The 24249-nt window shown below is 42.0% G+C and overlaps 1 protein-coding gene across 10 annotated transcripts in view; it reads left to right on the forward strand.

Moving 5' to 3' along the window:
• Positions 1–24249, forward strand: part of RALGAPA1 (Ral GTPase activating protein catalytic subunit alpha 1) — a 368491-nt gene that overhangs the window by 83202 nt on the left and 261040 nt on the right. For all 10 annotated transcript variants that reach the window (XM_077464690.1, XM_077464691.1, XM_077464695.1 and 7 more), the window contains 10 exons: positions 7345–7522; positions 9559–9674; positions 11217–11355; positions 11905–12113; positions 12228–12458; positions 13863–14063; positions 16302–16433; positions 16532–16680; positions 20307–20436; positions 23271–23508. In XM_077464690.1, coding sequence (XP_077320816.1) covers positions 7345–7522; positions 9559–9674; positions 11217–11355; positions 11905–12113; positions 12228–12458; positions 13863–14063; positions 16302–16433; positions 16532–16680; positions 20307–20436; positions 23271–23508 — 1723 coding nt within the window. The remainder of the gene's footprint in view (positions 1–7344; positions 7523–9558; positions 9675–11216; positions 11356–11904; positions 12114–12227; positions 12459–13862; positions 14064–16301; positions 16434–16531; positions 16681–20306; positions 20437–23270; positions 23509–24249) is intronic.

Here is a 24249-nt window from a genome sequence, read left to right on the forward strand (position 1 = left end):
TAAAAAAAATATTTTTCCCTCAGTTTAGGCCGATATGTGTTCTACATATTTTTGGTAAAAAAAAAAATTGCCATAAGCGTATATTTGTGCAAAAGTGATAGCGACTACAAAATAGGGGATAGTTTTATGGCATTTTTATTATTCTTTTTTTTTTTTTTCTTTCTAGTAATGGCGGCGATCTGCTGTTTTTATTGGGACTGCGACATTATGGTGGACACACAGGACACTTTTGACACATTTTTGGGACCATTGTCATGTATATAGCGATCAGTGCTATAAAAATGCACTGATTACTGTAAAAATGTCACTGGCAGGGAAGGGGTTAACACTAGGGGGCAATCAAGGGGTTAATTGTGTTTCCTAGTGTGTGTTCTAACTGAAGGGGGGAGGGGACTGTGTAGGGAAGATGACTGATCGCTGTTCATACTCCTGTATGAACAGACGATCAGTCTCTTCCTCCCTCAGAGAACCGGAAACTGTGTGTTTACACACACAAATCCCGGTTCTCGGGGTGCCACGAGCAATTAAAGGAGCCTGGCTGTGATTGCAACTGCCGGCCACTCGTATCAGCTCCATGGGCGAGCAGAGGGCGCCCTAGTGGCCACAGGGCGAAGCGACGTAACAAAACGTGCCATTCTGCAGCAGTAAAACTGCCGGTAGGCAAGTGGTTAAATATGAGTCAGTACACACCTGCCATCATTTAAAGTGCCTCTGATTAACCCCAAATAAATTTCAGCTGTTCTGGTAGGTCTTTCCTGACATTTTCTTAGTCGCATCCTACAGCCATGGTCCGCATGAGCGCTTCCAAAGCATCAAAGAGATCTTATTGTTAAAAGGTATCAATCAGGAGAAGGGTACAAAAGAATTTCCAAGGCATTAGATAAACCATGGAACACAGTGAAGACACAATGAACACCGTTAAGACAGGAGAGAAACATCCAAGCTAAATTTTGCAAAAACACATCTGAAGTCTCCCAAAAGCATGTGGGAAAATGTGTTATGGTCTGATGAAACCATGGTTGAACTTTGTGGCCATAATTCCATAAGATATGTTTGTCTCAAAAACAACACTGCACCTCGCCAAAAGAACACCATACCCACCGTGAAGCATGGTGGTGGCAGCATCATGCTTTGGGGCTGTTTTTGTTCAGCTGGAACAGGGGCCTTAGTCAAGGTAGAGGGAATTACGAACCGTTCCAAAAACCAGTCAATATTGGAACAAAACCTTCAGGCTTCTGCTAGAAAGCTGAACATGAAGAGGAACTTTATCTTCCAGCACAACAAACGACCCAAAGCATACATCCAAATCAAGAAAGGAATGGCTTCACCAGAAGATTACAATTTTTGAATGGCTCAGCCGGAGTCCAGACCTGAATCCGATTGGAAATCTGTGGAGTGATCTGAAGAGTGCGCAGGAGATGCCCTCGCAATCTGACAGATTTGGAGTGCTTTTGCAAAGAAGTGTGGGCAAATATTGCCATGTCAAGATGTGCCATGCTGATAGACTCATACCCAAAAAGACCGAGTGCTGTAATAAAATGAATAGGTGCTTCATCAAAATATTAGTTTAATTACTTACGTACCGCACGCTGCAATTTTACAGCGGCTGTTTGAAGTAGGATACTGTTGTTATGGCAGCAGCTAGCTGCCATAACCCTGGTATCCTCCTTTTCAGGAGGCGGTCCACTACAAAATAAGTGTTCTCTGCGGCGGATTCGCCGCAAGATCACTTTTATCGGTGGCGGGAGAGGGCCCCCTCTCCTGTCGCGATCCGGTGCCCTCTGGAGCTGACGGCAGAGGCGATTGTGTCCTCTTGCTGGCTCAGTATGGAGACGAGTGAGGGGAAGATGGGCCCCTACCCATCTCCATACAATTGCTGGGCAGAAACGACATCAAAATGTCACTTCGCAGCTCTTAAAGGGCCATTTAAAAAAATAAATAAAATTTAAAGGACAATTATTATTTTTTTTCTATTGCATTTTAGTCTAAATATGAAATCTGAGGTCTTTTTGACTCCAGATCTCATATTTAAGAGGTCCTGTCATTATTTTTTCTATTCTAAGGGATGTTTACATTCCTTGTAATAGGAATAAAAGTGACTTTTATTTTTACAGTTTATATAAAAAAAAAAAAGTAAAATTAGTTTGCGTGCAGAAGCGAACGCATACGTGAGTAGCGCTGGCATATGAAAACGGTGTTCGAACCACCTATGTGAAGTATCGCAGCGATCGGTAGAGCGAGAGCAATAATTCTAGTACTAACTCCTCTGTAACTCAAAACATGCAACCTGTGGAATTTTTTCAATGTCGCGATGGAGATTTTTAAGGGGAAAGTTTGTCGCCATTCCACGAGCGAGCACAATTTTGAAGCGTGACATGTTGGCTATCAATTTACTCGACGTAACATTATCATTCACAATATAAAAAAAATTGGGATAACATTACTGTTGTCTTATTTTTTTTTTATTCAAAAAAAGTGTATTTTTTTTCCTAAAAAGTGCGCTTGTAAGACTGCCGCTCAAATACGGTGTGACAAAGTATTGAAATGACCGCCATTTTATTCTCTAGGGTGTTAGAAAAAAATGTATAAGGTTTGGGGGTTCGAAGTAATTTTCTAGCAAAAACAACTGTTTTTAACTTGTAAACAACAAATCTCAGGCTCCGTTCACACAGGGGGCGACACGAGGCGACACGACTTGCCGTGCCGCGACCTGACCAGTCGCCCCCGTTCTGTACTACGGAACCGTTCTAAGAGGAGCGACTCGAGTCGCTCCGACTTAGAAAAAAGGTTCCTGTACTACTTTTGGGCGACCTCGGGCGACTTGCATTGACTTCTATACAGAAGTCATTTGCAAGTCGCCGCTGAGGTCGCGGCAGGTCGCGGCGCGGCAAGTCGTGTCGCCTCGCATCGCCCCCTGTGTGAACCGAGCCTCAGAGGCTCGGTCCTTAAGTGGTTAAGGGTGTGCACACTTATGCAACCATATTTACTTTATTTGTTTTATTTTTACTTCCCTCAGCTTAAAAGATTTCAGTTAGTTGTACTAATTGTACGTCACGTTATAGGTGGAAAAAGTTCTGAAATTATGTTTGTCTGTTTTTTTTTTTTTTCTTACATCATAGAAACCTGCCATTTTATAACAGGGGGTGTGTAGACTTTTTATATCCACTGTATATGCATGGGAAGTCTCATTAAAAAGCACATACTATTTGTGTATAGCCCCAGGGGGGAGAGCCAGCTGGTGGTACTGGGATGTACTAGTAGGCAGAAGTCAACTGGTGATCATGAATATTGTCATGAAGGAGGTACACAAAATGAAGTCCAGCCTTGGTAGCAGGAGTGAATATAACCACCCAGAGACAGGAAATGTGGTGGTTGCAGGATTACCATGTGAAAATCTAGAAAACAAACCCCATAAAAAGACCAGTGTAGCCACTACATCTAATGACTGGTAATACGCACTATATTACAATCTGTGTCCAGGGCCGGTCATCTGTTCCTAGCAGTACGTAACCCCTGAATGTGCGGATACATGTGAAGATTGTTGTCTGGAACCACCTGTAATTCTGTCGGCAAGAATCCGCTGCATAAAATCATCAGTGTGAACGGGGCCTTATAGTAAGCCCATGGCCAAATTATGCACTATAAAGTATTTATATATTTTGAAGAAGCATTAAAACCACTCTTAAACAAACCCCCATTCATCTCTGTATCTATAAGCATTGTGAAGAAAATAATTTTCAAACTTTACAACCCAGGCACTATTTTTTAGTGAGATCTCCTGGCGGTTGACTAACTTTATATTAAAAGCAACTACAGAGGTCAGGGATGGCTTGTTTTGAAAACTCTTTTACTGCTTATGATTAAAATGTCAATTATTTGTTTATGGTATGGGCAAAGATACCCTTTAAATAAGTATAGCCAGAAAAAAATATATAGGTAATCCCCCAGGGTATCCTGGGCATCTTGCACTTGTCCCCCTGTAAATCTGTGCAGGAGTTGCTGATTAGTGGTGTCTGTTAGCTAGGCCAGAGGGCAGGGCCAGCTTTTTGACCATGCTGAAAATAGGAAATCAATTTCTGACTGACTGCTCAGGAGGAGAGTGGGTGTCCCCTCTCCTAAGCTGCCAGGCGGAACATCGGTCTGCTGTGCAATCCTGACTGTTCTGTTTCTCTCCTGTTTTGTTTACACTGAAACCAGACCTGCCGCTATCTGTTCAGGGCAGAGCAGGAGTGGAAATGTGTTAGCTTGTGTTTATGAATGATTGAAGCTGGAGAAGTGTCATCATTCACAAAAACACAAGCTGACCATGTCACACCAGCTACTACACTTATCCAAGATAAACTAGTATAGCAACTGATGTGGCTCTTGTCAGCTTGTATATTCGTATATATAATATATATATTTCCCCAGCTTCAATCATTCACAACTATTGCTTTGCCCTGAATAGCTGGTGGCTTGTCTGTATGCAGCACTACCAACATTTTTGGCACCGGGACCAGCTGTGTGGAAGAATTTTTTTTGCAAAGGACCGTTTGTGTGTCTGTGTGTGTGTCATGGGGGGGGGGGGGGGGGTAAAGATTTTTTGCAGGCAGTGGCTGGTGTTGGCGCTTCAATCGTCACGGCACCATGCTTGATATGGTGTCAGGGTGATTGAAGCACATTTCTATTACATTGTAGTAAAAAATTGAATGGTTCAACTCACAATAATGCAGAATCAGTGGGAGCCCTGAGCGTATCACTTGCTACTGTGCTACTATAGCCTGCCACCAGATGTGGAATGTCACTGGCCGCACTACCTGCCACCAGATGCATAATATCACTTGCCACATCACTTGCCAGCACTGGTCCATTTATCACAGAGGCCTGCAGTGGTGGGTTCCGAATGAAGGCCAGAGAGGTGATGCGGGGAGTGGTGAGAGATGGAGAAAAGAAAGAAGAAAAAACTGCGCTAAGGTGAAGCAAAAAAATATAAAAATATATAAACTCTTATGTGATACTCTTAAGGATAAGCGTTTAGCTGCGGCTTCACTGTGTCACATAAATACAGAAAAAACTAAATGAAAAATACTAAGCCGCGCTTAACTTACACAAACAACTAATTGTGCAAAAATTGAAATAAATGGTGAACCAATGTTGGCAACCATATATAGATTAGTATATACCTATAACGTGCGTAATACAAAACACAAATACATTAATAACTCAAACCATACAGCTTATTCCTTTTCAATATAAAATTCCATTATATAAACCTATAACAACAATAGAAAAAAGGGAGGGGACAAAGACACCCAGTGTTTGAACAATGAGTCCGTATATATGAACCACAAAAAACTAATTGTCACAGGGCTGTGAATAAAGTCCTCCAAAAATGAGCCACAGTAATCATAAGGGATCCGCCACTGGGTCCAATAGGAAAAAGTGCTCGATCCACCACCAACATGCGATAAAATTTGCTGCTTACCAGAAAAACATGACCCCCCACTACAGAGGGTCACACGAGACTTATAAGAGTACATGCAACTTCCAGCCAAAAGGAGGGGTCCTCAGTGTTCTCCTGGTTCCACCACTCCAATGGGGGTTAGGAAAAAACTGCTCCCGGACGTCTTCCTCATAGGTCCAAAAAGGGACTCAAAAGCGGGGACATCAGAACCATAAAGGAATAATAGAACTCCAAATAGTGTAAAACCCTTTATTACTAAAGATAAATAAGTAAAAATGCACTTACAAATGTGTAGAAGAAAGAAAGCCTTAAGTCCGTTGCGCCGGCCGGACGCACAATGTCATCTCTCTGCACTCTGCTACACCTCCGAAATTGAGGCTGACAGAACACCAGCCGGCTGTGAGGGTGGAAGAGCGGTGATGCGGGGGGCAGAGAGCTGATGTCATTTCTGCTTGCCCGCTTGCTTCTCTCATATGCCAGCCGCTCGGCTGTCTCACGCCGGCCACCCAACTTTTTCATGCTTCATGCCACCCACCCACCCAGGTGTCTCATGGCGGCTGCCCACCCGTGGCCGCGGCCCAGTGGTTGACGACCCCTGCCCTAGAGGAACTGCCTTTTTTTTTCTTTTTTTTTTTTTTTAGGTTTCAGGGCCAGCAAGGACAGAATATTAATATTTTACTTTTTTAACATCTGTTACTTGGATTTTAATGGGGATAAGTGCACAAGGTTCGCTTGGAGCATTAAAAATTTTTTTTCCTGACGATTTACTTCAAGGTTAAGCTGTCACTTAATATATATGAAACATCCAGATACTATTAGGCAGAGGTCCCCAACAACCGGGCTGTGGACCGGTAACAGTCCGTGGCCTGCTGATGACTGGACCACACAGCGGGAGGCGAGCGGTGAACATTGTCCGGACACAGACCACGGTCACCTCTCACCTCCCGATGTGCAGCTATGTCTGTGTCTCCTCTCCCATATAAACTACAGTGTTGTCTTATTAGCAGGGCAGGGGGAGGAGCAGGAGATCTGTATAGAGAGCGGAAGTCTTTCCTATTAGCAAGCAGGTAATTACCCGCTTGCTAATATTATAAGTTGGGCAGCTCCTGCTGAGAGAGGGAACACAGTCTGAATCCTGCTTCTGCCCTGCCAAAGGTAGGAATCTGCAGGGGAGGCAGAGAGTGAAACGGGCAATTTGATTAGAGAGAAAGACATGGGGGGGCAGACTGCAAGAGGTACTGTGATTGATGCAGAGGGGGCTGTAATGTAAAGGGGCACTGTGATTGGTGCAGAGGGGGTGGTGATGTAAATGGGCACTGTGATTGGTGCAGAGGGGCCTGTGATGTAAAGGGATACTGTGAAATAAAGGGGACTGCACTGAAATGGGGCTCTGTAATTATTACAGTGCAGTCTCCTTTATAGCCCAGCCCCTTTTACATTTTAATGTAGTCCCCCTTTACTGGTCCCTGGAAAAATTGGCTGCCATGAAACTGGTCCCTGGTGCAAAAAATGTTAGGGACTGCTGCTGTAAGGGGAAATTACATATTTGAATTTCCTTTCAAAGCCTCCAGTACACCTTAGAAGCCTAAATTTCCTATGAAAATTCAGCCTTTCTGAAGGTCATTGCCATATCCCGACTAATACCATAATGCATTGCATGTAAGCCTGTAGTTGTTACATTGTTCTTTACCGATGACAGCTTTGCTATAACTTATGAAGTTTTGTTACATTATTATATTATTATTACATGTCGACTTTAAGAAACTGACAAATGAGGTGTATATATATATATATATATATATATATATATATATATATATATATATAAAATAAAATATGTGTGTGTGTGTTTATTGTTTCAAATTTAGTTCCAGCTAAATGATTAGTGTTTATCTCCTTAGATCCGCCTTGAGGGAATGCGTTTGTTTCTCCTGTGGCTTCAAGCACTTCAGAATAACTGTAGTTGGGAGCAGCTCTGCATGTTTGCCTGCCTCATTCCTGGATTCCCGGCTCCCCCTTCTGATCATGGCATATATACGCTGGATAGTCTTATCAACCTTCCACTGAATGTACAAGAAAGTAAGATATTACTAGATTTCGTTAATTACTTTCACTATGCATTCATGACTTAATCACTTGACAAGATCTTCTTAGCTTGCTCTTTTTGTTCAGTGGATTAAGCCTAGAACACACCATTTGTATTTATTCGCTAAGCCCAGCGGGAAACAAAAACTGACAGCGGTCGGAGCCGCTGCACGAACAACCTGACGTTAGTACAAAGATCTCCCCAGCTGAGCTGCTGTGTTCTGACAGGGGGACGCAGCTCAGCCACCCGGACGGCCGGCTTATGTCGGACTGGCTGCCATTCACACAGGCAGAATGTGGGACAGTTTTTATCGAACAAGCCGACATTCGGCCCGTCTGTACTAGGCTTTACTCGCATAACACAGAATTATTTGAAAAACCATTGTCCGCTTTTTAGCTTTTTAAATCTCTCTTTGTGGGAAAAAATGACGTTAATTTTGTTTGGGTGCAGCGGCGCACGAGCACGCAGTTGTTAGTTAAAGCGACGCAGCGCCAAATTGCAAAGAATGGCCCGGTCACTCAGTAGCCAAATATTTCCCGGGGCTCAAGTGGTTAATGCGTAAAATTAGTAAACTTTGCAAAACATGACTTGGTACTTGATGGTAAAACCCTTGTTGGCCTTTAGAGATCAGACTTTTCTTGTAGTAGTAGGCCACCAGGTTTGCACACATCTCAGGAGGGATTTTGTCCCACTGCTCTTTGCAGATCATTAAGGTTGACGTTTGGTAACTCGAACTTTCAGCTCCCTCCACATATTTTCTATGGGATTAAAGACTGGAGACTGGTTAGGCTACTCCAGAACCTTAATGTATTTCTCCTTGACCCATTTTCAATGCCCTAGCTGAAGGAAGGAGACGCTCAAAATTCTCAAGATTTGGCGGTACGTGGCCCCGTCAATCATTCCTTTGATGCGGTGAAGTTTCCCTGTCCCCTTAGCAGAGAAACACCTCCAAAGCATAATGTTTCCACTTCCATATTTGACGGATGGTTTTCCTGAAGTCATAGATGGCATTCCTCTTCCAAACACGGAGTTGAGTTAATGCCAAAGAGCTCGATTTTGGTCTCATCTGTCCACAACACTTTCAACCAGTTCTCCTCTGAATCATTCAGATGTTTATTAACAAACTTCAGACGGGCCTGTGCATGTGCTTTCTTGAGCAGGGGAACATTGCAGGGCCTACAGGTATTCAGTCCTTCACAGCATAGTGTGTTACAACTTTTCTTGGTGACTATGGTCCCAGCTGCCTTGACATTATTCACAAGATTCTCCCTTGTAGTTCTGGGCCGATTCCTCACCACTCATGATCATTGAAACTTCACAAGGTGAGATCTTGCATGGCGCCTCAGACAGGGAGAGTGACCGTTATTGTGTTTCTTCCATTTGCGAATAATCGCACCAACTGTTGTCACCCCCTCAGTAAGCTGCCTAGCGATGGTCTTGTAGCCCATTCCAGCCTTGTGTAGGTCTACAATCTTGTCTCTGACATTCTTAAACAGCTCATTGGTCTTGGCCATGGTGGAGAGATTGGAATCTGCTTCTGTGGACAGATGTCTTTTATACAAGTAACAAGCTGAGAGTAGGAGCACTCCCTTTAAGAGAGTGGTCCTAATCTCAGTTCCTTACCTGTATAGAAGACACCTTCTAGATATGATACCTTCTGTATAGAAGACATCAGCAAAAAAGCTCTCGGCCTGAGAAGAAATGATTTCTGAGGCATTGCATCGCTGTAAATTAAAAATCTTTTTTTGATACTTAATTTTAAAATAATAATCGTTGCTGTCAATAGTAATCCCTTTTTTGACCGGGTCTATCGGTCTATGTCCCCCCCATTTTCTGTTCATAAGCATTAAGGTTACGACAGCAACACCTCACAGGGTAAAAAGGTCATTTGTTAATTAAACTTGGTGACCAAATATCAAGTTTTTTTTTTTTTTTTTTTTTTCCTATTTCCCCCTACCCTTAATTATTATTAAAATCCATGTGATTGTCTCTTAATATATATATATATATATATATTTTTTTTTTTTAGATCAAGTTACAATTGAGGAAATTACACCCTTGGTTCCCCCCCAGTCAGGAGACAAAGCACAGGAGGATCTTACTAGTTATTTCCTTGAGGCCTTGTTGAAATACATGGTAATACAGGTATGAGTATGTTTAAACCATTATAGAATATGTCAGTCCAGAATTTCAACTTCCTGATATGAGCCTGCCTCGTGTTCCTGCCAGTCCCCCTGCTTTCCTACTAAAAGCTGACCACGCTAGGCAGGAGAGCACAATGTGGGCAGTTTTTTTCTGAGCTCAGAACTCAAATGATCTGCTTCTCCTCCCCCAGCTCTTATAAGATCCCTATGCAGCTGAGAACAGAGGGTATGTGCTCACTTATAAAAAAAGGAGGGGGGAGGGTGGGGTGTTTATAATGTTTTTTTTATATGTATACACACATTTTTTTCCTTTTTATTTCTATTTTAAATGGAATGGGTTGTTTTACAAGATGAGAGATTGCATATACGTTAATGTAACCGTGTAGCACATTGCTCACGTCTCCTACACTTAAGGGTCATTTGCACATAAATGTGCATAAAAAGGCTTAAAAAATGGATATGCATTGCATTCCATTGATGTATGCATTTTATCGCATGTTGACGTGCATTTTTATGCATGGTACATGTCTATGCCTTTGGCAGGTTGATACCTCTTAAATTACATCCTTTTCCTGTTTGTGGATTGAGAGAAGGAATGCCAGGGAAAAATAGAGAAACACTTTTTTTTTTTTGTTTTGGAGAGGCACTGGCAAATGGAATGCCTAGCGTAACAGTCCCAATCATTGTGATTGCATTGGCTGTACTGAAGAGGAAGAGATTGATAAGCGGATTGGGGCAAGCCAAACCGCGCTTTTGAGTGCATCCATATTGCACACAACGTGAGCGTTAAAGGACGTTTTGGACTTTATACCAGGATTTACAATTTAGGATGTACCTCATTTATTTTCTATAAACCCTGCCATTGACCCCCTTCACTAGCCAGCTTTCCAATGCATATTCTCTACTTCTACACTAAGATGGCTGCCCTATGGGTCCTTGTAAGGGGCAAAATAATAAAAAAAAATATTTTTTTTTTTTCCCCAATAGACTTGCATTGCATTGTGGTGCATTTATGTGTGTTGCCTTAAAATGCATACATACACATGTAACATTTTAACGCACCACACTCACATGGCACCAGCTCTGTGGTGTGAACAGGACACACAGAAAACAAGTGTGTTCTATGTGTCCATGCAGAGACCTACGTTCTTTCAGTATGGTAAAATGCAGGTCAATGCAGGCCTTTATAGATTATGTTTAGTTCTATTTATTTTTAAGGGATTCTTCAGCACACGTAAAAATGTCCTTCATGTCTCTGAGCTATTTGTATAGAAACACAGAGGGATTTCCCGTGTGCCCCATCTACTTGCCCTGTACCCCAGTTCAACAACTTTATATTTTTACTGGTAATCTGTGTGCATTGGCATATGTGAACTCTCAGATTTTGGCAGACTTGTAGCAGACAGAAAAAGCATGGTTAGAACCAGTTTACTGATTACGAGGGGCCTGTAGGAGGGAGACATTCCATTGTACTACAGTATATAAATAAAATGCTGGTTCCCATTAATGCATCTAAAATGTACTTAATATTGTTTTTCTTTAGGTCCGGAGTTTAGAATGGTGGAACAGAGATAAGGAAGAAGGTGGCTTTGCCTTCTTGTTCTCAAACTTCAAAAAATACTACATGCCTTATATTTTCCCTACAATGAGCAGAGAAGGCAGCCTATACAACCCAGTACTTGGTAAGCTCATAGTAACAGTAAAAAAAGCCACTATTTGATGTAATTCTGATTCCCCCCCAATTAGGATCAACTGCAGTATTTAGTTTTTTCTTGTAGCCACTACTACTGATTAGTAGGCACCATGTTGTGGCAGATCTTCCCTTTACTTTAATATGCTTCTTCTGAGTTCTTCAAGAACCCATGGTCTGCTGATTGCTGGTTCAATGCTTTACAGGCTTGAATTAAAATAAATAAATGCACATTTTTTTAACTGCAAAAAAAGTGCATTTATTTTTTTTCTAAAAAGTGAACCCCTTTCTTACCACACCCTTATTTTGAAGGACACCAAAAGACGAATATCAAGAGCATGTGATGTAGAGTATCAGTGTGTTGGGGTAGACTTTCATTGGAAGCAATCACTTTGCCTTAAATAAACAAAGGGACAGATATCAGTTTTCATCAGATCCTTATGATGCCATCCTGTAAGGGTGTATTTTTTTAACCCAATGTGTAATTGTCAAGGAACTGGCTGAGCTCCCTAGATAGTTTATTAATCTTATATTTTTGCAGAGATACCACAGATGAGACCAAAACCTCACTATGTGTTGGTACGGAGGGACACAGAGAGCAATGAGGTTAATTACTGCACCAAAGAGCCCTTTCTCAATGCCCGGGTGATTGTCATTCGATGGCTGGTCTCCTTCTGGTTGGAACCCAAGCCACACACTGGGACTCACATTCCGGGGACTGAAGGGGAGAATGTGCCAAAGAATATTCAGGTATTCCTACAGGTCTCAAATAGAAGCATACAAGCTTCAGAAGTATAATTACATTTTTTGTTTTTTCTTATGCCTAACAAATTGACTTCTTTAACATCATGCGTATTATTCTAGAGAGCTGCTGCAAACCTAGCTGCACAGGAGGAAAGTAGAAGTGAGAGTGGAGAAAGGACTACAGAGCCCGAGCAATCCCACTCAAACACTAGCACCCTTACAGAACGTGAGCCTAGCGTCTCCAGCCTGTGCAGCATTGCTGAGGAGCACATCACGGACTATGAGATCATCCGCAGATTTTTCTCCAGTAGACGCACCAATGTTGACTTTCTCATTGAGATCTTCCGGCAGGTGAGCACAGTTTCAAATATGTATTGCTAGTTCCATTTTAAATTAAAACAGTAGTGGTTTTGATCAATATGTTTTATTTATTTTTTTTGTATATATTTTTAGCTGTTGCTTAGCTGTTGATTTTTATCAGATTTTGCACTGTGTGTATATGTATGTATGTATGTATGTATGTATGTATGTATGTGTGTGTGTGTGTGTGTGTGTGTATATGTATATGTATATATATATATATATATATATGTGTGTGCATGTGTATGTATATATATATATATGTATATATATATATGTGTGTGTGTGTATATATATATATATATATATATATATATATGTGTATGTATATGTATATATTATGTTTTGCAGATAAGGGTCCATTTGCGCCAGGTGGTGGGGTGGGACTACGTTGGGTGGCTATTCCAGAACAGTCCCACATTAAGACAAAATGCCTTGTCTCCTATCTGCCCATTTCACACTGCTGCAAGTGCGTATGTTGTGCAGTGAAAGAAAGTATGGTGGTCTGTACTTTTTTCAGTGCAGTTTAATCCAATCCACTGCCTTGCATGGCACAGTGGCTGATACAGCCTAATGAAATGTCATTGTGTTACATTGCCATGAATTTGTTAAAAAAAAAACAAAAAAAAAAAACGAACAGTGTGATGCCCTGTGATCGATGCATTGGTAACGCAGTGATTACCACTGCAGCGCAACACATGAGCTTTATGCGTAGTACACACTATCGGCTTTTTTTTTTTCGTTCAAACCAGTGGGCTGAATGAAATAAAATGAGAAGCTCCGGAGAAGCTGTTGTACTAACTATGCAATGTTAGTACAGCAATCTCCCTACTGGGCTATTATGTTCTGACAGGGGGACTACTGCCCCACCAGAACACACCGGTCAGCTCTCACAGCTATTGGCTGCCAGCGCTGAATGTATCCCAGTCGGATACTGGTTTTCCAGCATGCCCGTTCAGTAGAAGCTGGCCAGGCTGGTGTACACATGAGCTGAATGTTGGCTGGTTTCTGTTGAACCGGCCTATATTTGGCATGTGTCTACCAGTCGTTACTGCTTGGAAAGCCCTTGGTCAGACTAGCCAGGGATATGTCGGACTGCGGCTTCTACACAAACAGCTGTGGTGCTTCATTACATACTGACAAAAGACAGACTTTCATATAATGCATGTGGCTGATTTTTACAGAAATCATCCTTCAAAACTCAGATTTGTTTGCCTTTTTAGCACTCATTTGCAAAAAAAAATTCAGCCCCTGTCTACAGCAGTCAACTTTTTTGTAGTACAGATCAGAGACTGAAATTGAATTAATCCCTGTCAGCATGTTTTACAAATTATTTTCATCCAGTACTTTAGATATAATACTTGATATTGATAAGTGTGTTCTTTTTCCTGACAGTCATTCTTGCTGCCAGTGTGTGAGGCAGCAGCCATGCGTAAGGTGCTAAAGGTTTATGAGCAGTGGATAAAGCAGAAAGAGAAGCCTCTGTTCATGCAAGAACCAGAGAGGCCTCCTGATCCAGATGAGGGGATTGTAATATCTGTTGAGCGCCAAGAAGATTCCCCTGCAACCTGTGAAAAGGGAAAGGAGAGAGAAGAGGTAAGAAAGTAATGTATAGGGGGTATATGTTGTCTGCAGTAGGACTGAGAAAAATGTGATCTTCTCATTCAGGTTATGCTCTACATACCAGGCAGTAGTTGGCCAGCTTTAGCTTTTTGTCCATGAGTCCGCAGACACTGTACACCTTTTTTGTTCTACTTGTATGTTTTTGTTTTTTTTAAAAGGAGAACTCTGGGCAAAAACTTTTTTACATGTTATTTTTGCTCATTTCCTACCCTCACCGAATATGGCATCCATCTTTTTGTTAGCTCAGTAGTTTCCTGGAAATAACCCAGTCGTTTTTAAATAGAACCGTCACTGCCCAATTCATTCTATGCATTAAGGTGAAAAAATATCTGACAGTGCCGGCCCCCTCCAGCCCCCCCCCCCCGTTTTACTTACCTGACCCCTCGAAAGTCCCGCGCTCACCTCTGACATCCTCTTCGCTGCTCACCCTGGCCAATGATTGGCTAGAGTGGATGAATTGAAAGCAGCGCAGCCATTGGCTCACGCTGCTGTCAATCACATCCAATGATGCTGCGCACCCACCAGGGGGCGGGGCCAAGTGATACAGTGAGCGGCTACGGCCTCCTAGCTGTATCTCGGGAGCGCACCGGCAAGCACTCCACACTATATGAGGGAGCTCACATGAAGTTGTGGAGTCCTTGTGGGATGGAGACGAGACAGCCATCGAGGGACCCCAGAAGAGCAGGTGCAAAACTCTGTGCAAAACTCTGTGCAAAACTAGCTGCACAGTGGAGGTATAGGTTTAATTTGCCTTTAGTGATCCTTTAAGCAGCCCAGTTGGTGCTTGATAGCAGCTCTGTCCCGCCCACCCCTGACATCGCCTCTGAGTTTTAACAACTGGTCTTTACCCTGCGAGCAGTTAATTACCTGACAGTTTCACACACTGAGCAGCTTTTGCAAGCTCTGGAAAGATGGGGAAGAAGAGTGGAGCTTTCAAATCCCTGTACTGCTGCACCAGCTGCATGGGCAGTTAAAGAGGAAGTAAACCCTGATGGGTTTACTTCCTCTTTTTTTCCCTGCAAAGGTAAAGCATAATGGACTACTATGCATCGCATAGTAGCTCATTATGTGTCACTTACCTGACACAGGAGCCAGCGAAGTCGCCGCTGATCCCTGTAGTCCGCCGCATCCATCTTGCTGGTGGCGTCTCGCAGCTCCGACCAATGACAGCGGCGAAGCCGCGATGACGTCACTCCCGCGCATGCGCACGGGAGTCGCGTCTCGCAGCTCCGCCGCTGCCATTCGGCGAAGCCGCGATGACGTCACTCACGCGCATGCGCACGGGAGTCGACAAATTAGGCAAATCCATTCTTGGACTTGCCGCATTTAGTGCGCCTGCGCGCCGCTGTCTACGGCGCATGCGCCGTAGACAGCGGTGCCCATTTTCGGGCAAATATCTCCTAAACCATATAGGTTTTAGGAGATATTGCTTGGACCTACAGGTAAGCCTTAATCTAGGCTTACCTGTAGGTCAAAGTGGTTTGAAGGGGTTTACTTCCTCTTTAAAGTGTTACTAAACTCACAACAGTAAAATCTGTATATGCCATAAAGCATGCTTGCTATACTCACTGTGGAACCTAAGGGGTTAATCCTCTGCATTGTGTAAAAAGGCTGTTTGATCCTTTATCTGATCCACCCCTTCTTCCACTGTCCCCAATCCATCTCCTGATAAGACAGCACCTTTGGCATCACTCTGCACATACTCAGTTTGGTGTATATTGCTAGAATGTTTTTTTTTTTTTTTGGGAGGGTGCATGTGATCAGCACAGGGCCAATCAGCACTGTCCAGACAGAGGGTCAGCCCTGCAGCCTCATAGGACAGTCAGACTAGAATGAAGACTCCTCCTAAAGCTTTAGCCAGACACTGATAGAAGGCACTAGACTGCTATACACTGCTGAGAAAAGATATTTAGCAGTTTATTTACTAAAATAATTGCATTTCCATGTTCTGTGTACTGTGAGAGACTAGATATAGTGAATGCAGGGTCCTGGGTTTAATAACACTTTTAAGTGCAGCAGGGACCTGGGGAGGAGAAGGATGTAAGGGAGTTAGTTTACCTTTTTAATTTTTGTGAAATGGTGAACTTCCATCTTATTCTTTTACTATGCTGAGTAGAGGAATCGTAATATATTTTTTTTTTCTGTTTATTGTGTGTTATTTATGGTATTTTGACTGGATCGTGAAATCGGCTCTTTGTGTGTCCTCTTTAGGACAGTTTAACAGTTCCCCCAGGACATGTGAGAACGTCCAGCTGGTCTAAGTGTCATCAGGAAGCCAGTAAGCTCTCAGAGGCAGATATCTTTGACAGAAAAGTAAAGGCTGGGGCTCAGGCTATTTATCAGGTTGGTATATAGATTGTATCTTTACTTCAGTCTCAGATTTTTCTACAGTGTAATTGGTGTTGAATTTAGGTAACGTTTTTACTTTTTCCCCCTTATAGGTGTTCATTGTTAATGCTGCAAATATCATTTTGTTGGAGCCTGCAAATGACAATAAGATGATGTTAAATGATCACACAGACATGTGTAAAAGAGTTCTTAATATTTATCGCTACATGGTAGTACAAGTCTCCATGGATAAGAAGACCTGGTAATAAGGATTTTGTTGTTCAGATGTGCACACATAAAAAGTGCAAGGAAAATATTTTCTATTAAAACTAAAAATGATGTAACTGTTTGCACTGCACCTTCCCTGCATTTGAAAAGTCCTGCATGGTGCATCTTTAGTGCAGTTTTTCAAAAGCACTCCAAAATTTACCTTCCATTTCTAAGTCGATGGGAATCCATCAACAGCCCATCAGTGTGAAAGAACCCCTAATACCTGGTTATCTAGGGCTATCTGGTCTTATGTATGGATATTATGGTGCTTAGTGAGCTTTAGGGCTGGATTCACACTGGTGTGAATTGGATGCTGTTTTCCCCCCGCATCCAATTCGTGTGTCGGGAGACTGTGACCGGCTCTCAATGGAGCCGGTTCACACAGCTCCGGGTTGGCTGTGGAGCGGTTTGCAGAAAAGTCCTGTGTGTCTTTTGGTCCATTTCAGGTCCGAATTGAGCTAAAAATTTGGACTGAATGCTGACCTGAAACGGTGAACAGGAACACACCGGACCCCCTGCTGTGAGCTGCTCCACACAGCAGTGTGAACGCAGCTTTATGCTCCATACACACGATTGGAAAGTCTGCCAGAAAAAGTCTGTGAGCTTTTGGTTGGAAATTCCAACCGTATGTATGCGCCATCGGACTTTTGCTGCCGGAATTGCCGCCAACAAAAGATTAAGAGCAGGTTCTCAATTTTTCAGTCGGAAAAAGTTCAGATCTGAAATTCCGATCATCTGTACCAATTCCGGTGTGCAAACTTCCTACGCATGCTCGGAAACAATTTGACGCATGCTCGGAAGCATTGAACTTAATTTTCTCGGCTCGTCGTAGTGTTGTACGTCACCGCGTTCTTGGTGGTCGAAAGTTCAGAGAACTTTTGTGTGACCGTGTGTATGCAAGCCAAGCTTGAGTGGAATTCCATCGGAAAAACAATCCAAGTTTTTTCCGATGCAAAATCCGCTCGTGTGTACGGGGCATAAGTCAGAAGCTTAACTTTATACTGCCATTATTTTTCCTTGGATGGAATATATTGTGTCGAGAGTTTTATGAGAGGAAGGGTTACTAGTGTTACTAATTGCATAGATTTACATCATCCAAGGATACATTTTTAATTTTCAGAAATATATAGGCACTTTTCATTTGTTTATTAAATAAACAAGTAACTATACAGTAGGTTTATAACTATGGGATCCATTTCTAAAGTAGTAGTATTAGTCTGTGATTAAGGCCGGCCACAGATGGAGCAGATTACTTTCCTGCAACCACGGGTTGACAGGGGAATCCCTCTTGTGGAAAAACCATTGTGTTTTCGCCCAGGGGAAGCCATTCCCATGGGTAGAACATAGTGATTATTGCTAGTGGCTGTAACAGCTGCTAGTGATAATTTGCATGTAAAATCAGAAGGGCTGCTTGAATCCAAGTTGATCGATTGATCAGCTTGGGTACATTCTGCCTTGCCCATACATGGTTTGAATCTCAGCCGATTCCGGCTAACTTGGCAGAGATTTAAACAGTCTATGGGCGGCATTGGTCTGTTTCAATTGTTTTCAGCAAATTGATAGCTTACCTATTGTTTATGTATTAGTCCCTCTGTGTATGCTACAGTATATTTCAGAGACCTTATTTTATCTATTCTTTTGTATAAAACAAACAATATAATAGTGCTCATAAATTTGACCCCTTAAAGTGGTTTTAAAGGGAGAAGGTGCAAAACCACTGCACAGAGCAGGTAAGTATAACATGTTTGTTATTCTTAACTTAAAAAAAAAACAAGACTTTAGTATTGCTTTAATCTCGCTGTAATCAAAATATTCATATACTCTAAAGTACAAGTGCATCCTTAACCACTTCAATACAGTGCTTTCACACTTTGAATGCAAATTACTGTCCTGCAACACTGTACAGAAACAACATTTTTATATTTTTTTCCCACACAAATAGACTTTTCTTTTGGTGGTATTTAATCACCACTGGGTTTTTTTATTTTTTTGCGACATAAGTGAAAAAAGTGTGGAAATTTAAAAAAAAAAACTTTTTTTTAGATTCTATAATAAAATTTTGCAACTAAGTAATTTTTTTTCTTAAATTTGGTCCAAAATTTATACTTCTACTTATCTTTGGTAAAAATAACCCAGATAAGTGTATATTATTTGGTCTTTGTGAAAGTTATAGAATCTTCTATGGTGCAAATTATTGAAAATTGATCATACCTGATGTACTTATGGCCTATCTCATCTCTTGAGGCCCTTAAATGTCATGAAAGTACAAATACCCCCCAAATGACCCCTTTTTGGAAAGTAGACAGTCTAGGGTTTTATTTAGTAAGAGGCATAGTGAGATTTTTGAAGTTGTAATTTTTTCCCACAATTCTTGGGAAAATTAAGTATATATATATATATATATATATATATATAAAATATTATATTATAAAGTGTGTGTGTGTATAGATAGATAGACAGGTACTCGGGTAATCTGATGGGCTGGTGACAGGTACCCAGGTACTCTAATGGGTTGGTGACTGGTACTCGGATACTCTGATGGGCTGTGACAGGTACTTTGATGGGCTGGTAACAGGTGCTTTAATTTTAAAGGGTGACAGGTCCTCTTTATTGGGGGGGGGGGGGTGCAATCAGTGTGTTTGGTGTATACTGTAGGTGGTAACGAGCTGTTACAGGTATCTCCTCCTCATCACACACGATCAGTGTGTGAAAAGGAGCCCTCCGTTAACAGCTCGTTACCACCTACAGTATACACCAAACACACTGATTGCACCCCCCCAATAAAGAGGACCACCACCCTTTAAAGTTGACATTCTTTGACCAGCTGTGATTGGACAGAGCCAGTCATATGATAAAGAGCGAATTTCATTGGCACTTTACACTGATCTGGAATGGGCTGTGTTCCGAGGCACAAACCTCATCCCCGATCTCTGCACCGCGGGCCCCGGATGTCATATGACAATAGCCCGGTATGGAAGTGGTTAAAGTGCATGTATAATAAATATCCAATAAACCAAGAAGATGGTTTAGCGCTATGGAAGCCCTCTCCCCTGTTCCTCCCTCTCCCTTTTCTCCCTTTTCTTTCCCTTTCCCATTTCCCCCCCCTCTCCCCCTCTTCCCCCCCATTTCCCCCCCCCCTTTCCCCTTTCCACCCTCTTTTCCCCTTTTCCCCTTTCCAACCCTTTCCACCCCTTTTCCCCCTTTTTCCCCTTTCCCCCCTTTCCACCCCTTTCCCCCCTTTTCCCCTTTCCACCCCCTTTCCCCCCTTTTCCCCCTTTTCCCCTTCTTGTTTTTCTAATCTTTACTTCATGCAAGTAAGCATTGCTGTTATTTTTTTTCAGACTTCTGGACATATAATTCTTTTTTTAAATGATTTGTGGCAATGTAAACTAGCAGTGGGCAGGTTCACTGTTGTATAACATTTTGTGCTAGCAGTATTCCTGGTTTGTATATTAAACTTTTGTAACGTCTGGTGTGATGGCTCTGCTTTGTGCCGTGCCATTCTCATATGGCATAAGCAAAGCAAAGTTAGAATATTATATGATAGCATTTACTTTGCATTTTAAAATATTCAATGGCGTTTCCCATAAATTCCTTAGTGCCTGACTTTTGTTTCAGGATGCAGCTGTTGCTGGTCATGCTGAGGGTCACAGAGTCCGTGCTTAAGATCCCCCCACAGGTTCTACAACAGTACCAAGGCAGGAAAAATCAGATATTGGCTGGACGTCTGGCAGGACCTTTGTTTCAGGCATGTATTACTGAGCAGGGGGGTTTTGAAAACTCTAAAAGCTGGGGATATTTTGTAGACTTAAAGCAGAACTATACCCTTCTATCCCTGACATCCAAGAAAGCTGCTATTTTAGCCTCGGTTTATCATGGTGTTGCACATATGATTAGTTATGGCACCAGCCATTTAGCGGCTTGATGGCTGTTTGGGTAAATGGTTAAATCGATGGTGTGGTCTGCTATAATCCATTTTTTGGAAGTTGTATGAAAAAGTTTTCTCAGAGCTTTTCTTTTTTTAATTTTTTTTTATATTTGTCATTTTTTATTGAGTTTCGTTATTTGAAATACAAACAAAACAACTTTTCATGACAACTTACAAATGCCATGTAAAATCTATTTGCAGCTCACATGGAAAGAGAAAAAGTACAGAACCGTGATCCATTCAATTAACATGAGCAATATATGGACAACATCATGCAGTTGTCCTATCGGCCACTTAAATGGGTTGTAAACCCTCAAGGTTTTTCATTTTAATGCATTCTATTCATTAAGGTGAAAACCCTTCTGTAGTGCAGCTGTCCTCCAGAGCCCCACTTTTACTTACCTGAACCCGATCGTTCCATCGACGAGGATGAGCACAGCATCTCCAGCCGCTGTCTCGGGTCCTCATTGGATAGATTGATAGCCGCACATCCATTGACTCCTGCTGCTGTCAATCAAATACAGTGACACGTGAGTCGGGGGCTGAGTCCTGCTGTCTGTGTCAATGAGCGCAGCAGCAGGACTCGGGAGCGTGCCTGCACGAGTGTCCCCTTGGAATTTGGGTCTCCGAGGGGACGCGCAATGCAGAGAGGAGCCAGGGGACCCCAGAAGTGGACGATCGGGGCCAAAACCCTTGCACAGAGGAAGTATAACATGTTTGTTATTTAAAAAAAATAAAAAAACGAACCTTTACAACCCCTTTAAGGCACAGATCATGTTAAGATTGGGAATAAACAAACCAACTCTCTCCATGACCGTTTGATATCAATATAGTAATGTATCAGCCCAACTTGCTTGTGCATTTATTGAAGGGAAGGCAGCTCCATCACATCGAGTTTACGGATGGATGGACCCCAAGGGCAGGTGGCCATTACACTAACATCTGCATACGAGGCACGCTATCCAGGGAAGAGGCCAAAATGATAACAATCTATTCAGAATAAGCAAAATGAAGTTGGGGCTAAACCCGGTTTACAAAGCTACATTGTCCCAAATTGTATCAAAGCATGTGGGGCAGTTCCTATGTTGGTATACCAGTTCTTCTCTAGATAGAGTGGTGTTGATTTGAGTTCTTAATTTCTCCCAAGTAGGATGACGTGGGGACAAGCACTTCTGGGTAGTCCATTTACGTGCATGGAATAACACTTTAACAATGGGTGTATAGGTATCCTCAGTTAGATTAGTCAGTTGTGCTCTGTATAAAAATGCTCGAGTCTAGTGCTAAAGTAACATTAAACAGATTATTTATAGTAGTCCGTAATCCCTGCCAGTAGTGGTGCAGTTTAGGGCAGTGCCACATCATATGTTTAAGGTTAGCTGGACCACCACCGCACAATGGACAGACCGGGGAGTCCCTGCAAATAATTTTTCAGGTGTACGATAAACCCTGTGCAATAAAAACAAATGTGTAAGCCCGTGGGTAGCAGACAGGGAGACAAGTGGCAGGTACCATTCAGTGCGGTTTCCCATTGCTCATAAGAGGGGTGGCCCCGATCTACAGACCACTGAGCTTGGGCCGGTATTGTGACCTTTTCTTGAAACTTGGCATGCAGTATGGTATACAATAGGGAAATATGCCCTTTTTTGGAGTTGGCGCTTGATGATATGTTGGCCATGATTGATCAGCTTTTCTTTAAGTGCAGGTGCAGTCAAGTAACAGTAATACTGCCATAGAAACGAAAAAGTAGAAGCATAGTGGTGCGTACCTTCCTTGCAGCTAATGCTGCTCTAGTCTCTTTCTGCTGCTGGTTACGTAATCGGAATCCTAAGTTTTGGTAACATGCCTTCTCCTAAAGAAGAGGATCAGCCAATCTTTAGCAGAGGTCACTTGCAGTGTAGTAGTTTGGTAAACTGGAGCAGCATTTTCACCAAGTAAGTGTTTAAAGGAGAACGATCAGCAAATCCACCAGGGGTCCCTGAGCACAAAGCAATTGTGGTCCCCAATAAATCTGAGAAGTGGATGTTATGTAACATAAATCTTGACGTTACCTTCCTGCCTCTCCACCTTGTCCAGTTGGAGAATGCTTTGAATTCAGCCATAAAACGCAAAGCATTTTCTAAATGGCACCTGTGCCAAGCGGTCAACCTCCTGTGTTCAGGGCAGCCACTCAGCACAGGACCTGGAAGCAATTGGAGATTGCTGGCGTAGGGGTGTCTACTTAAGTGATATACAGCTTACAGGGCATCTGTCAGGTATTGTATACACATATTTACATTAGTCCAAGGTGGATCGATGTAACTGTATAAAATATCCATACCTGGAATTCATCTTTTAATAATCTTAACATGGGTACATTGTCTTCCTTCCTCAAAGCTGAGCTTTGTATGAAGACCTTGCTAAAGTAAATTAGGATAGACAATTGTTTGTATGCATCAATGTGTGTCTGTCCACTGTAATTGTATTCATTGTTAATATTGTTTAAAATGTGATTATTGAAAGTAAGATTGTGGCTTAAAGGTATTCTAGACTAATTTCAGTTTTTTACACTAGCACATACATTAACAAAAATAATTAACTTTCATGAGCCCAGTAAACTGTTTATTTGATTCTCTTAAAACAGGCTTCATATTAACATTTTTTAAATTCTCCACCAGACTTTGATTGTGGCCTGGATCAAGTCAAGTCTTCATGTTAGTGTTTCTCGGGAGTTATGGGATGATTTACTGGCAGTAATGTCGACTCTGACTCACTGGGAGGAGCAAGCCACAGAATGGGCTCACACCATGGAAACGTTGACAAAAGTTTTGGCCAAGAACGTCTACCATCTTGATTTGAACGAGCTGCCACTGGACAAGTTGAGCGAGCAAAAGCAGAAGAAACACAAGGGCAAAGGTTGACTATGTACACATTACCAACAGAATGCAAACAAGCGATGTGCATTATTCATAACATCCAATCAGTATCATCAATTGTTGTTAGTTTAACAAACCTAAAATACCAAGAACTTTTATGTAATATGCTGCAGTGTACTGTGTGCAGTAGGCCGCAGTGTACTGTGCCACGTCTTTACTTTTTGGACCCTGCTCTGTATGAAATAATTTACTTAACTTATAGGTTTGTGCATTAAGCGCCATATGTTATTACATGCTAATTTCATACTGCAATATCAAGCACCAGGCACTCTTTAAAGCACTGCCCACAAATCTATAGATTTGTTTGTAGCATTAATAGTTTATCTTAAAAGGGTAACTCCACTTTTGTGGGGAAAAAATATAGCGAGTGAAAAATTATTATAGAATATACAATTGCTTTACAAGCCATAATGTAACATTATTAAAATTACCTTTCCTTTTCGGACTGCAGCCGCTATAATTTTCAATAAAGTCAATGCAGTATGGCTTCTGGAGGCATTCCATACACAATTGGTGTTCAGAACGCCCCCCAGAAATGTAATTTTCTGCTAGTATGAAGCCTGCACTAAGATACAAGTCAGGTTTTAGGCATCCTTCTATATAAATCTCCTGCTTATGTTTGCAGTTTGCCTGGATTTGAGCTTGAAGGGAAAAAAAAATCACTTCAGTGTATTAGAAAAGCTTGTCAATATTAATGCTTACATTGTCTACTGTGTTCATC

Source organism: Lithobates pipiens, unplaced genomic scaffold (assembly GCF_037356315.1).
Source record: "Lithobates pipiens isolate NorthernLeopardFrog02 unplaced genomic scaffold, aLitPip1_a1.2 Scaffold_30, whole genome shotgun sequence".
In the NCBI taxonomy this organism is placed as follows: Eukaryota; Metazoa; Chordata; class Amphibia; order Anura; family Ranidae; genus Lithobates; species Lithobates pipiens.